Source organism: Colletotrichum fioriniae (assembly GCF_027942845.1).
Source record: "Colletotrichum fioriniae strain IMI 355084 chromosome Unknown scaffold_1, whole genome shotgun sequence".
NCBI lineage: Eukaryota > Fungi > Ascomycota > Sordariomycetes > Glomerellales > Glomerellaceae > Colletotrichum > Colletotrichum fioriniae.
This window is the reverse complement of record NW_027076837.1, coordinates 2,485,193-2,500,075: the sequence shown is the minus strand read 5'-3', so window position 1 is coordinate 2,500,075 and position 14,883 is coordinate 2,485,193. Positions and strand designations below refer to the sequence as shown.

At 53.1% G+C, this 14,883-nt stretch overlaps 6 protein-coding genes across 6 annotated transcripts; 3 read left to right on the top strand and 3 right to left on the bottom strand.

Annotated features, from left to right (window-relative positions):
* Positions 1–976: 976 nt before the first annotated feature.
* On the top strand, positions 977–2,425 carry pzh1 (serine/threonine protein phosphatase Pzh1; the record flags this gene model as incomplete). Its single annotated transcript, XM_053197653.2, has 1 exon — positions 977–2,425. One exon carries the CDS (start codon positions 977–979, stop codon positions 2,423–2,425), a length of 1,449 nt encoding a protein of 482 aa, XP_053044876.2.
* A 1,492-nt stretch (positions 2,426–3,917) lies between these two features.
* DUS3 (tRNA-dihydrouridine synthase 3) lies at positions 3,918–6,359 on the top strand (the record flags this gene model as incomplete). The annotated part of the gene is made up of 3 exons (XM_053197654.2): positions 3,918–4,225; positions 4,279–6,192; positions 6,278–6,359. 3 exons carry the CDS (start codon positions 3,918–3,920, stop codon positions 6,357–6,359), a joined length of 2,304 nt encoding a protein of 767 aa, XP_053044877.1.
* A 714-nt stretch (positions 6,360–7,073) lies between these two features.
* Positions 7,074–7,618, bottom strand: N0V96_000642 (uncharacterized protein; the record flags this gene model as incomplete). The annotated part of the gene is made up of 2 exons (XM_053197655.1): positions 7,074–7,452; positions 7,554–7,618. 2 exons carry the CDS (start codon positions 7,616–7,618, stop codon positions 7,074–7,076), a joined length of 444 nt encoding a protein of 147 aa, XP_053044878.1.
* Positions 7,619–10,175: 2,557 nt separating this feature from the next.
* On the bottom strand, positions 10,176–10,659 carry N0V96_000641 (uncharacterized protein; the record flags this gene model as incomplete). The annotated part of the gene is made up of 2 exons (XM_053197656.1): positions 10,176–10,298; positions 10,399–10,659. The coding sequence occupies 2 exons, from the start codon at positions 10,657–10,659 to the stop codon at positions 10,176–10,178; spliced, it is 384 nt and encodes a 127-aa protein (XP_053044879.1).
* A 1,399-nt stretch (positions 10,660–12,058) lies between these two features.
* Positions 12,059–12,555, top strand: N0V96_000640 (uncharacterized protein; the record flags this gene model as incomplete). Its single annotated transcript, XM_065755994.1, has 3 exons — positions 12,059–12,263; positions 12,345–12,410; positions 12,479–12,555. The coding sequence occupies 3 exons, from the start codon at positions 12,059–12,061 to the stop codon at positions 12,553–12,555; spliced, it is 348 nt and encodes a 115-aa protein (XP_065615234.1).
* An 880-nt stretch (positions 12,556–13,435) lies between these two features.
* Positions 13,436–14,234, bottom strand: YET3 (Endoplasmic reticulum transmembrane protein 3; the record flags this gene model as incomplete). Its single annotated transcript, XM_053197658.2, has 3 exons — positions 13,436–13,811; positions 13,927–14,076; positions 14,164–14,234. 3 exons carry the CDS (start codon positions 14,232–14,234, stop codon positions 13,436–13,438), a joined length of 597 nt encoding a protein of 198 aa, XP_053044881.2.
* Between the last annotated feature and the right edge of the window lie 649 nt (positions 14,235–14,883).

Below are 14,883 nucleotides of genomic sequence, written 5' to 3'. Positions count from 1 at the left end.
CAATTGCTGTTCTTCCGCCTCTTCTATCATCCATTGCCAATTAATTACTCAACCTTACCTTACCGACCACCCACCACTGCTATTCTACCTTACTCTTTCGGACTACCACTACTAACATACTACAACTACCACCTTACCACCACCGCTTGGTACACACATCAACTTGCTGGCTCCATCCGTCCTAGCCCCCCCGCATTCCATTGAACCTGCGACTACTTTAGCACACCTCAGGTATCCGTAGCCTTTCCATAGAAGGTGCCTCTCAGTCTCTCTATCCATCGAGGTACGGAGCCCAAATCCAATACCCACCCGCTCTGTCCCCCCTGCCTGTCGCCTAAGGTAAAGCAATCCCGCCCGTACTGCATTCATCCGTCCCTCCTTGTACCTTCTCCTCCCGTACATACTCACCAACAACACCTCGGATTCTTTCGCCTTATCTCCAGACTCCAGCCCACACGATCTGAACAAGGCTGACCAACACTTCCTCCCACGCAGTCGTCGACAAATGCCTCCATAGCTCCATTCCATCCGCGCTTACCGACTTCATTCGAGTCTTCTTCTCGCTTCTTTGACCCGACACAACCGCCGCCCGCGAGCCACGTATACGTCACTCGCCCGATTCCTCGCTTACATACGACCCTCTTCTTCTTCTTCCTCCCCATCTCCAGCGATCGATCAAAGGCAATCGCCTTAACGCGCCCAAAACGGACAACTCAAGTGGACGCCGCTCTCCCTCCCGCATCCGCTTCCTGTCCATCCTCGATCGTCTATTCCATCCTCCCTAGGACCCCCTACTGCGACACAACTTTACATTTTCCCATCTCGAGCCCCTGCCAGATTCGGGCTGTTGCGGCGAGACGTGTAGGCCAGCCACACATCAGACGAAGACGAGGCCAGCCCACGCGCACAACCCGACATACGACACCTACAACAACAATCGTCGTCGTTCCTTCTGCATCGGCATACGAGCTACATCATGGGAAACCAGCCATCCAAGGAGGGTGGCCACGCTTCCACCAAAGGCCCCGGAGGCGACGGCACCGCTGAACCCCTCAAGTCCTACCCTTCCTTTGGCAGATCCGACACCAAGGACTCCTCTCGCTCCTTCAAGGCCCTCAGGTCCAAGATCCCCGGTTCGAGCAAGACGGACAGCCCGAGGAACTCAGTCATCACGTCCCCTACCGAAGAAAAATCCGACGCTGCTTCGGTCAAGTCGGGGAAAAGCGCAAAGTCCGGTGTCCCCCGGAGCCGCAATGACTCCGCCACGTCGCCGACGTCCCCCTCGACTGACATTGAATCCCCGCTCGATGACTCTCAGCCGCCGCCGTCCCCGACCCAGTCCAGCACCATCAAGAGCGGCATTCACGACGTGAGCGCTGCGCAAGCATCAGGAGAGGTCGACCACGTCTCCGACCAACCCCCTTGTGCCGGAGGCAGTCTCAATACCCATATGCAGCAGCCGGGCAAGTCCATCCTGGCCACCAAGAATGCAGATGGCGCTGCAACCCCGGTCGCCAAAACCTCGTCGGCAAACTCAGGAGACAGACATGAGGGAGGCGTTGCCATGAGCGAGATCAAGGACATTGACCTCGACGACTTCATCAAGCGTCTTCTGGATGCGGGCTACGCTGGAAAGGTCACAAAGAGCGTATGCTTGAAGAACGCCGAGATCGTCGCAATCTGCCAACGAGCTCGCGAAGTGTTCCTCTCCCAGCCCGCCCTCTTGGAGCTTGACGCCCCGGTCAAGATTGTCGGTGACGTCCACGGCCAATACACGGACCTGCTTCGCATGTTCGAGATGTGTGGCTTCCCGCCCTCATCCAACTACCTCTGCCTGGGTGACTATGTCGACCGCGGCAAGCAGTCTCTCGAGACAATCCTGCTGCTTCTATGCTACAAGCTCAAGTTCCCCGAGAACTTCTTCTTGTTGAGAGGAAACCACGAGTGCGCCAATGTTACGAGGGTGTACGGTTTCTACGACGAGTGCAAGCGCCGCTGCAATGTCAAGATCTGGAAGACCTTTATTGACTGCTTCAACACCCTCCCAATTGCTGCCATTGTCGCTGGCAAGATTTTCTGTGTGCACGGAGGTCTCTCCCCCGCCCTCAGCCATATGGATGACATTCGCAACATTGCTCGACCCACCGATGTTCCCGACTACGGCCTGCTGAACGACCTGTTATGGTCTGATCCAGCTGACATGGAGCAAGACTGGGAGGCCAACGAGAGAGGCGTCAGTTACTGTTTCGGCAAGAGAGTGATATTGGATTTCCTTGCGACTCACGACTTTGACTTGATTTGTCGAGCGCACATGGTGGTTGAGGACGGCTACGAATTCTTCAACGATAGAGTCCTTGTAACAGTCTTCAGCGCCCCCAATGTAAGTCTCTACGGATATTTCTGGACGAGCTCTGCTAACATGTGATCATAGTATTGTGGCGAGTTCGACAACTGGGGTGCGGTCATGTCCGTCTCGAATGAATTGCTTTGCAGCTTCGAGCTGCTTAAGCCGCTAGACTCGAGTGCGCTGAAGAGCCATATTAAGAAGGGCAGGAACAAGAGGCAGAGCATGCTCAACAGTCCGGTGAGTAGACCTTGGAGAAACTTGAAACGCAAAGATAGCGCAGTCACTAACGTTGGTACAGCCTGCACATGTCGAGCCGCGAAGCGTTTGATGAGGAGGCACGCTGGGGAGACGAGGGACAGCAGAGAAATCTCCATTCATTGATGGATTATTATGAGTTACAATCAGTCGGGCAACCGGGCAGAACATTTCAGATCAGAACACAATAGGCGAAGCATGCGGTTCCGGCGGCATCACCAATACCCTCGGCAGGTGGAATTCCCCGAAGGACATGAGCGCCTACTCGAGTCCGGTCATACACGGACGATGCCTGCGAAAGGCGTAATAGCCGAGTCGAGTGATGGCCAGGTTGGGATACTTGGCAGGGTCAAACTCTAGCAGGTGCCGTTCGTTATCCGATCTCTAGACACGGCTCGGGCAAGAGCAGGAGGCAGCTGGGAATCTTGCGGATTTCCTTGATACGATAGGACGAGAAGGCATGCATCGGTTGCGGCCTTTGGGAACTGGCGGATGATGGCTGAGGAGAACTCTCAATTGCCAGCCTGTCTCGGACAGTTGCACCGCGAGCTAGAGATACAGCGTGCATCCAGTCCATTTCCGAATGTTCATCGATGAAGGCATCGACTAGCGGTGTCTATCATTATTATACAGTAAGGTAGTTAGGGTGTGGGAACTAGGATTTGATTTTGTACGCTTGGTCCTTTCATTGCTTGATAATTCTGGCCGTGACATTCTTCCTCTAATGATGTATTGGCCTATCTATTTATGGCATATGAATAAATGAGCTTCGGCTGAACAGCGTGCGGCGAGCCGACGTTGAATGCAAGGCATCTCAGTGTAACGGAGTGCCGCGCTTGCCTTGCGCGGGATGTGCCCCTCCATGAAGTTGCCCCACTTAACGTCCTGAGATCAGCCTGTGACATCAACTTTTTCCCTTCAAGCCGTAACCTCGACAAGGACAAGCTGCAATACAGACGAACACTCGAGTCCAGTGCCAATTGCTCAGCAGGCGATTCGAATCAGTTTGAGGCGAATCTCGCATGTTGAATTGACCCTCCTGCCTCCTCCTGTGAGCTAGGTGCGACTTTCTCCAGCCCAAGTTGAAAGCGGCAAAATAGGTAAAATTTACCTTCACTGCCCTTTTTCATCCTCTCTTTCTCTTTCTCTCAACCTCAAGTCGGGATTTCCTTTACCTTGAATCGGCCCACACCTTCACCTTCCCAACCACATCCTTGGCTCATCCTTTATCTAACTTCTCTCTTTCAGAAAGAGCCAATTTCACGCCTTCTCCATCTATATAGCACCCAACGAAAAAGAAACTTGGGGGGCCAAAATGGAGAACCAAGCGCCCCAGATCGACGAGTCTGAGCAACGCGCAGCGAAGCGTCTTAAGGTGGACGATTCCGCGCAGCAGACTGAGGAGTTTGCGAAACCCGCTGAGGCTCAGGCTGCCGAGGAACGCGTTGCTGTCGATGAGGCTACGAAGCGTGTGGAGCCTGTTTCCGCTACCGTCAATGGTGAGAAGGCTGATGTCTCGATGAGCGAGGCACCTCCTGCCGAAAAGCAGGCCGATGGGGAGCCTGCACAGCCGAAGCAAGATGCCAGAGACGTGAGGAAGGGCCAGGCCCCAATCAAGGCCGAGTGAGTACCTCTTGGAATGTTCTACAGACTCATGAGATTGACGTGTGAGTTAGGTTTCTCATTCACAGGGAGGGTCAAGTGAAGGAGCAAGACGAGGTCGTCGATGATGATGTTGCCGAGGGTCGTGACCATGGCGATGCTCGCGATAGCCGCGATGCCCGTGATAGCCGTGACGGCCGTGACAAGCGCGACAAGAAGAAGCGGGAAAAGGGCCAGAACAAGGAGCGCACCTTTGGTCACTTTGACGACAACCTCCGCCTCTGCAACACCCGCGCCTACGCTCCCGAGTTCTCCCCGCGTGAGTGCAAATTTGGAGAAAGATGCAACATGCTTCACGACCTGCGCAAGTATCTCAAGGAGGGCCGCCGCGAGGACCTCGAGACCTTTGAGGGCAAGTGCCCCGTTTTCGAGCAGTTCGGGGTCTGCTCATCCGGCTGGAAGTGTCGCTTCGTCAAGAGCCACATGAAAGAGGTTGACCACGAGGACGGCCGCAAAGAGCTCGTCCTCGTCGAGGAGCCCAAAGAGGCCAAGAAGACGACCGGCGAGGCGCCCGCCGAGACTGGCCGCGAGGATCTCCGTCCTGGCGTCTACAACAACACCGAGAACCAGCTCAAGATTGACCTCAGCCGCAAGCGTATCGACTTCACGGAGACGGATAAGTACATCTCCTGGATGAACAAGGAGGCGAAGCTGGGCGATGCGTTCCATCAGCGCCGCAAGGACCAAGTGATTAGCACCCAGGAGGACCTGCGCGCGCAGTTCGTCGACCCGCCCCTGAAGCCATCCGAGAAGCGCAAGCTGTACTTTGGCAAGGAGACGCCCGCCCTGGCGCCTCTGACCACTCAGGGCAACCTGCCCTTCCGCCGCCTCTGCGTCGAGCTCGGCGCGCAACTCACCTACTCCGAGATGGCCCTGGGTATGCCCTTGGTTCAAGGTGTCAAGAACGACTGGGCACTGATGAAGGCCCACGAGTCCGAGATCAGCCCGCCCCGTGTCAACCCGGACAGCAATATCGTCCAAGGCTACGATAACGCGCGCGATCTCAAGTTTGGAGCCCAGATCTCCGGCAGCCAGGCCTGGCACTGCGTCAAGTCAGCCGACCTTCTCAACCGCTACGTGCCCCACCTGCGCCTCATCGACCTCAACTGCGGCTGCCCCATTGACATGGTCTTCAAGTCGGGCGGCGGCTCCGCGCTGCTCGAAGCCCACGGCAAGCTGGAGCGCATGGTCCGCGGCATGAACACCGTGTCCGGCGAGATCCCCATCACCGTCAAGCTTCGCACCGGCGTCAGGCAGAACCGCCCGACGGCGACAACCATCCTCGGCAAGCTCGCCTTTGGCTCCCGCGAGAACCGCGACCGGCTCGGTGCCCCCGGCTGCGCGGCCATCACCCTCCACGGCCGCAGCAGGGAGCAGCGGTACACCAAGAAGGCCGACTGGGGCTACATTGCCGAGTGCGCCGCCATGATCAAGGCCTACAACGAGCAAAAGGACGACATCACTGACACGGTCCGCGAGGCGGACGAGTCCACCCTGCCCAACGCCAAGGACGGACGCATGTTCTTCCTCGGCAACGGCGACTGCTACTCCCACGTCGAGTACTTTGAGCACGTCGAAAAGGCCAAGGTCGACACCCTCATGATTGGCCGCGGCGCCCTCGTCAAGCCATGGCTCTTTGAGGAGATTGAAAAGGGCCAGTACCTCGACAAGTCGGCGACGGAGCGGCTGGCGTACGTGGAGAAGTTTTGCCGCTTCGGCATGGAGGCCTGGGGCACCGACGAGCTGGGTATCGGCTTCACGCGCCGCTTCCTGCTCGAGTGGCTCAGCTTCTCGCATCGCTACGTGCCCCTCGGCCTGCTCGAGCACCTGCCGCCCGACCTGAATGATCGCCCGCCGGCGTACCGCGGCCGCGACGACCTAGAGACGCTGCTTGCTAGTAAGAACTACAAGGACTGGATCAAGATTAGGTACGTGATGATTGACTTTCTTTGCACTCTTCTGCCTGGTTGAATGCTATCTGTACAAGATTGATTTTGCTAACTCGTATTACAGCGAGATGTTCCTCGGTCCCGCTCACCCCAACTTCACGTTCCAGCCCAAGCACAAGTCTCACGCCTACGAGGCTGAGGGCTAAATGCTGGCTATATGAACAACATGAAGGGGAGTGTTGGAGTTGTATCTTGACCCGGAATGGGAGGCCCGCGGGGGAAAAAAATCAGGGGTGGAGGGATACTTTTTTTTTTTTTATCTTGAGCTTCGTATAGCGCGGAGATGCCGCGTCTAGCTGTAGTTGAACTCTCGAGGTAACTCGAACTTTGAGGAAACATGAGATACAGCTGGAAATCGAACAGAGAAGAAGAATCAAAAGTTTTTGTTGCAATCACTGGAGAGAGGAATGCAGTCGATGGATTCTGATGTTTGAAGGCATTGTGAACCTAGTGACATCTCCCATGACCCGACCTTCCTTGCCGTTGGATCCATTCAAACGAAGCGTGTAGCATCGCTAGGAGTTTGATATCCCATGGTTTCCTTCCAACCCTCAAGTTGCCTCTTTATTCCCAATTTTCACCACAAGTGAACGCAACAACAAGATCAAGAATGCCTCGCATTCTCCCTCATCTCTGCCCTCCCGTGATCTCATTGACCAAAACCTTTGTCCTCTCCGCACCCGCACAATCCTCCGCCGTGCTGAGACCTCTCCGAGAGCACACAAACGATAGAACGAAGCCCACTACATCTTCATCTCAGCCAAAAACCCTAGCCTTGCCCACCCCCTTCAAATATGTACCATATCTCGGAAGTGACCTCGGTCGATACGGTGGCCAGCTAGGTGTTGCCGAGAGAGATTCTAGACGGACGCAGCATCACCCTCAACAACGACCGAGACCTTGGGTTCATAAGTGGTAAAGACGATCGTGTTGTTGTCATCGGTGTAGAGAGTGGTTGTGGTCTGGGCGGTTACCTCGGGAAGGACATGACCCTTCTCCTCCTCTTGATGGGGGACCTTCTCCACGGGAGTAGAGACCTGCTCAGTGACTCCGGTGCCGGTAATTATAGCAGCTGTGGTGGAGAAATCACCGCCGGTGGCGGTGGTGGTGGTGGTCGAGTTGTTGGCATGGAGTTCGTTGTTCACCTTTGGAGTATGGGCGAGGGCGACCATGACGAGGGCACCGAAGACGGCAAAGGTGGCGCACATGAGGCTTAGGGTGAAGGTTTTGAAGCGGCCACTGTTTGAATTTTGTAAATCAAAAGTTAGCCAATGTTCTTCTCGTTGTCTATTGGATCTGTAGATGTGTTTTTTTTTGTCTTTGCTGTAATAAGGACGTACGGGTGGTGAAGGCGGATGCGGCGAGGTCTAGCCTCTCTGGTCTCGGGTGCTTGGGTTTGCTCCATTGTGTGGTGTATGGAGTCGACTTTGGAAGAGAAGGTTGTCGATTTGTGTGAGTCGGGAATTCTTTTCTTCACGATGTTTGGGTGCTTGGTGAAGAAAAAGTCGAGTTGGGCTTTGGGAAGCAAAGGAGGCGGCGGCGCGGGCGCCGGTTGGTCTCTGAGTTCTTTCTTATGCGGTGTTTCTGGTGGAAAGGTATGAGAGTGTTGAGAAGGATGAGGTAAGTTAGGAGGTCGGTGGTCGAGAACCAGGTGAAATTTTGCCAGCTTGTGAAGGAGATAAGATCACCGGGCTCCTCCTTCTCATTACGTATCGTACCTTCCGGTGGACGACGTATTAATCCTGCTTTCCTAATCCGAGGGATTTGGTATTCCAGGTGTCTAGCTCTTTTCACCACGAGGGCCAAGCTTCACTATTACGCAAGTCCTTGCCTTTGCTGTAGGGCTTCATGGGCATATTCTATCGTGAATACATGGCCATAGGCTCATACTGCCAAGGGCAACAATGGAAGTAGCAGCGATAGAACTGATCTAAAGCTCTATGTTAACCTCAGCTACGTCACTTCGACTCACACACTTGGACTTCTCTTTCATTGAGTGTCAGGTTTTATAGAGATAGAAAACCTTACTTTTTGCTGCGCCTCCTCGTTCAATACAGATGAAGATTTTCCGGACAACCTTTCTGGTTCGCGTATATATAACTAACTTGCTCCCGCTTGTCTCAAAGTGACCGCCTACTAACGCAGACATCTACCGCTTCCACACTGCATGAAGTCTCTAAGATGACAAGCGACGCACCTCCTGGGTTCTCCTGCCCGCTGTGTTTCGTTCTAGGCCACTTGCAACGCCTCTTTCGATCCAAATTTATCTTCGTTGTTATCGATGAGGCTGAAGAGAGCTTACGTGATGATAGTCATCAAGTGGGTATGTCTTCGACAGTTGAAGACGACGGCGAACCTGCCCCTGATCGCCTTGCAGGGAGCGTTACAATCAATGAGGGGAATTCCCAAGACCCAGGAAATGATTTAGACGAAGAGGAGACCGTTTCTATCCTTACGAGAGTCCCAGATAACCCGAACAACTCCTCTTGGCGGCTCGGTGATGTTAACACGCGCCCGTTGGTTACAGCTACATCTCGTAACCTAACGAGAAGAGAGATATTGCGCTCAAACGACACATCGGGACCATTCTGCAGACCTTGCACAGAGAATAGCGATCACTCTATCCAGAATTACAGAGAGGCAATCTCACCATTATACTGCTCAGGTTGCCGTCGAATCCATTCATCATCCCTCTTTTCGGCAAAGCAACGACAAGAGGGGCCAAACAAACGGATTTGCATCGGTCGAGAGGGACATATCAGGCTCTGCGAGCACATAGCATTTGGCTTGGAGGAGTTCGTGCACACTTCTTCGACGACCAATGGGGATACGAGCATCACCCGCAACCATCCAGACCACTTAGGAGATTCGAACAAGCTAGTCAGCCTCCGCGCGCGGCTTGGGATGTCACCGCACACAGCGATGACTGGCACACCCAATGAAGCCAAGGCAACGTTAGAGCATACCAATAACTACGCTTCGTGGGGCAGTGTCATTGGTCTCGACAAGAGGGCCCACCTCAAGGTTCCCGCATACATGCTTAGATAACAACCGGGGTCCTTGTTACTTTCCAGCGATCTTCGACAACGCCTAGAGACGCAGCGGAGGCAGTCGCCCTGCCCATGGTTCCCGGAGGAAGGCCCTCGTCAAATCGAGGCCATGGCATGCTTCAAGCCATTCCGTTGCATCTGCGTGGTCGACGAGAACGAGAGGGGGAGGATACAGCAGGAGTGCATTGCTGGCCCGTTCAGCTGGGATCCGTACGCAAACGATTGTCCTCGCAAGTTTCCCCCATTAGGTTCAAGAGAGAGACTTGACTACAACTATGAGTCCTAATTGCGGAAAGCAGATTATCATAGAGAGGATCGGTGGTCAGGAGACGGCACGGCATGCATACATACCGAGTTCTCGCGCTGTAGTAATCATGATGGCTGTGTCACCTTGTCTCAAAGGCGCACGATTCGGCGGCGCGCGTCTACTGCCCAGGCGTTGGAGCCTTGTGACTCGCAATGGTACCAGGCTCTGGACCCTTCGTCTCACAATCTAGTCGACGACATCGAGTTCAAGAACGTGACGTGGTGCGAGGACGCAAGGTGTCGGAATTTCTACAGGTTTCGGGATCATGCCAGCGTGGGCACCTCGACAAGTTGAAGGAAATTGATCCGTAGATGTTCAGAACCCCGTATGGGCAACTCTAGTTAGTCAACTTACTGAGGAGTAGTGTGGGTAAATCTCCTTACTCGTTCCGTTAAGTTTATGTTGATAGCAAAGGCATAGTCAAAGGTAAAGATCTTCACTCGTTCCGTATTCCCATGCTATGAACAAAACATCTCGATCATTGCTAAGAACTGTCTTCTTCTTAACTTATATGACAACACTCAATCCAAGAAGGAATCCATCTGGAGGATCCAACTTTGCCCAGCCCTTCATCCACAGGAGAACAGGTACATGACGCGACGAACTCAGGCCGGGCAACCAGCACCGTTGTAAGCAGTGCAAACGGCCCTAAACCTCTCGTTCGGCTGGTTGATGCCCTGGAACGTGTCCCTGCACTGCTGCTCCGTCCACTGGCTTGACGTCTTACACTGCCCATCGTCGATTGTGGTTAGCATCAATCTCTTCTAATAGCCATGTACGAGAAGAACAATGTGTATGGGGAAACATGGAAAACATGGCTTCACTTACGACATTGTAGTTGCCGGCAGAGTTGTAGCAGATAGTTCCGCCGACAGCATCGCAGAGTCTGATGGCGGCAATAACTGCGTTGCCATTGTTGGCGATTTGGCAGTGGCAGGAGAACTGGCTTGCTGCGAGCGGCACCCTGTGAGTTTTCTCATCATTAGCTTTCATCATTGCACGATCATTCTGTGCAGAAAGATTCTTTCCGGAGGGGGGTTGTTGGTACCAGGCTGCAATGGAAACGAGGCTGACGACGTTGAACTTCATGTTGGCTGCGAGGAGAATTGAATTCTGAAATTTGAGTGGGATATCTGGCAGAAACAAAGATTTATTGGACAAGTGAGGATGATGTCTATGGGAGTGGCTGTTATTCTAGGAATCGGGCATCGTCAAGCATCTTATACAAGTCATCAACTACAGCATCTCTTCACCAAGTTCTCCTCTTTGCCTCAGCTGCCCACCTTTCACTCAGGCATGATGGACCACCAACCTCCCAAGACTTCAAGATGCATGATTTCCTTGACCCAAATTCCTTGGCCTCGTAACTCCGTCCGTCCGTCAACCCAGGGCCGCAAAAAAGGAGCGACGGCTTCAAACCCCTTCAACACTAGCAACATGATTCACGATACTTTTACGCGCCAAGCCTCTATCCCACACGAATCCGAAATCCACTATCCACACAATTCTTATCTTTCCGTAGAACTCTAGAGATTGATAAAGCCAGAAAGCGGATATCAACTTTTCCTAAAATTCCCAGTATTCCCCATTGATCTGCATAGACTGGGGTACTGTAAGAGGCCATGATCAACCGTGGCGCAATCAAAGTCAGCAAAAGTCACCTGTGAGCTTTCTTGTTGTTAATTAATTATAGTATCAGACTAGTTGACCACTCCCTTCAAGTCTTTCGCATTTAACCGCAACTCATAACCTTAAATCAGACCCAAATTGTCAACCCTCTTATGGATGGTAACTCGGCCGAGACCCCATCGCCAAGAGCGTACTAAGGAATGACCCGTACGACGAGACCCAACGACAACTCCAGAGTTGACCAGGAACCTGTGTCAGGCACACTCGACAACACTCATATCGATTCGGATTCAACGGAAAGTTTATGACAAGTCAAACGGTCTAAAAACCACAGTAGATGAAATACACGAGCGACTGCCGAAAGAGGATAGTTTCAACCTCCTACGGGTCTCTATGATACGGGTTAAAGCAATATACCCGAGGTGTTTCAACTTTTTCACCGCTGTACCGCCGTACCGTGAAGGCCTCATAAGCCCATGATATTATTTGCCAAGCAACTGGAAAAGCCTCATCTCTCATACTTCCAGCTCTTCCACTGGAGACCGTCTGAACACGAGTTCGTGAGCCTGTTCGTCGGATCACCGCCAAGTTGCCAAGTCCTCATTATTGAAGTTACGCATACGATGTTCATCGGTAAGACAGTTGAAGGGATTCGGATTCCGAATAGGAAACCTGAACTGCCTCTGACTTCGAGATGTATTAATACAAGAGGTTGTTCATCACCATGAAGCACAACTCTATACCAAGATACCTCCCATCATCCAGTCCACTTCTCCTTACACATTTCAAGCCATCCATCCATACTACTCTACCGTCCTTCCCAGTTCTTCACATCTTCAAAAGTCCCCAAATCTACACCATGCAGTTCAACATCAACACCGTGGCCCTCCTCGCCGCCCTCCTCCCCCTCGCATCCGCCGTCCCCTCGGACGTCAACGCCGTCGACGCCACCCTGGCAAAGAGACAGAGACAGTACCAGTGCGAGACCTCAAACAACCTCGGCGCCTGCAACAACGCCATTGCCAGGCTGAGAGGTCACGAGGCCAGGGGCTGCGACGTCTGGTGTAAGTCTCCTTTTCCATCCATCTTCTCCCCCCCTACCCCACCTTTACGAGATACATGGCTGACAAAAAGGGGTGGAATAGCATGCATCGGTGCCTTTGCGGCCGTGATCCCAGCTTGTGGAGCTGCTGTTGATGAGCTCTTCCTGAGTAAGTTATCTTGCTTATATGAATCCTTATAGACGGTGCCGGAGACATGTGGCTGACTTTTGATGTAGACCCTCTCGCTGATGTCGCTTGCCTCGGAGCCGTGGCCAACTTCCAAGGCCCTTGCAAGGGCTGCGAGCCTTTCTAGATGGAATGGGGGTTTCCAAGACAGCCAGGCCTTTTATCACGAGTTACACACTCCCCACGGATCTTTCCTGGGGAAGGAACACGACCTCTCAAGCAGCCATGGCAATGAGACTGTCATGACCTAGAGCGCGCTACTTGTCGCACATAACAGTGATATATAAGGACGTTGGAGACAGACGTCGTTCATACCTTGGGTCATGCACGCATGGCTGTGAAGGTATCGAGGCACCCGGGATGCCCCTGTTCTTGTACTGAGCGTGTAGACAGTGGCCCGATACCTGATAGCAATATTTTTCATTTCCAATGCATGTCAATGCTTCGTCCAATGTTAGCATCCTATAGCTTCTCATGGTAACTTGTGTTGATACTCCTGGGAATACTGCAACGATGAAAGAGCCAACCTAGTACCACGGAATAATTTTGGCGCATTGCGAACACTGGAGCGGTGGGATTAACAATGAAATCGATGCGTAAAACCTGGTCATGGACTTCCCTCACGACCAGAGCATGCCTCCGAAATCGCCGTGCCCAGCTGCTTGGAGCTCTGTAGAATATGGAGGGCGAGTGGCGTTTTATACATCATCCAGGCCCAGCAGCTGGGACAAATATGTCTCGGTCGACGTAACGAGGCGCCGCGGAACATCAATAAGTTTGGAAGCACCACAGAACGGAAGGTTGTGTCAAAAGGAGAAGCTTTATTAGAGCTGTAGCTTAACGCCATCCAGGCTTCCTACGTACGCCTCTATACCAGTGAAACGGGCCAATGACCTGGAGCTATTCTGTCGCTCACCCACTACCCCTTTTTATGCCGCACTCAGGCGGCGCTATCGTTCTTGCAAGAACATTTCATTGAATCGAATATGCATATCCATTTTGCTGATTTACTGCGCCTTCTTGTCACCCTTGGGCTGGGTGGAGGCGTACTGGTCAGAGAGCTCGTCGTAGCTCTTGTGCAGACCGGCGCTCTGCTTCTTGAGGGTCTCGAGGTCGCGGTTCTTCTCCTCGAGCTGCTTGCGGAGCTTGGCGATTTCACCGGCGTCACCGGCAACGGCGAGCTTCTCGCTCTCCTTGGTGTTGCCCTTGGTGCCCTCATAGCCGCGGACCTTGTCCTCCAGACGCATCACCTCAAGGATCATAACGTAGGTGCGGTTAAGGATGAGGGAGAGGAAGAGGGTGAAGCCGCAAAGGTACATGTTGCGCTGGGAGTAGAACTTGCGGGCTTGCACCTCAAGGCGCTCGTGACCCATGACGGCGGCGCTGTACGGCATCATTGTTAGCATTGTGTACATATGGGGGTTTGTAGAGTTTGATTGTGGTGCTCAATCAAGGGAGCGTCTCAGGAACGCCGGAAAGAGGGGCGCAGGAGACATACCCGCTGTTCTGGTTCTCAGTCGCAATCGCCAACTCGACTTGGACGCGGTAAACGCGGTTGACGCTGTCAATGAACAGAATCAGGATGAAGACGAATGTAATCTTCATCCAATACTGCACTTTTGCAACGATTGGACTCTCGGAGATGAAGCTGCGAAGAAGTGTACATTAGTTTTCGGTTCGGAATGCTTGATATGGGTCGGCAGTAGAGAAGCGGTCGACGAAGGGAGGAACGTACGTGAACAACTTCCGCTTGACGGCGAAGGGAAGGGGCACCAGAAGGAGCATGAAAAGCCCCATCTCCGCCATGAGCAGCATAAACACCTGTGACGCACAAAGTCAGCACACATTGTCAATGGCTCGGTGAGCTACCCATTCCGCCAATGACGAAGGCGAGAGGAGATTAGAGTCGAGTGCAGTAGACGTACAAGAGTGTAGTAGAGAGTCATCTTGACTGGTGCGGGGAAAGCTTCAGCTCCCGGGATAGCTAGTTAGAAAAAAAGGGATTGTGATCGTGTGCTCTCCGTAGATACAGGGAGAGATATGTCGTGCGATAGAATACGCTCGAAGTCCAAACTGACTTCTTCGGTGGTGTTCTTGTTGGGTGTCGTTCTTGGCGAGGGGAGATTTTGGTGCCTGTAGCTGTGATTTGTAGGAGCACAGTTGACGGACTGGGCGGAGCTGGCCTTTTGTAGGATGGGTGTGAGGGTGACGATGGGGTCCGGTAATTCTGACAAGTAAAGGTGGCAGGTACGTGAATACAAGTACCCTCTTTGACGACTGCCTGAGTACCAGAAGGTAAGGTACTGCGTTAGGTATGGAACTCAATGAGAGGAACCCTTACGTAGCCGGGACGGGAGAGGGACCTTGGCGGGAGAACAGGGCTGGGAGCAGCTAGCAAGTGCAGCTAGCAGTGTGTGCCAGAACAGCCGTAAAAAAGACGTAAGTCAACAACGTC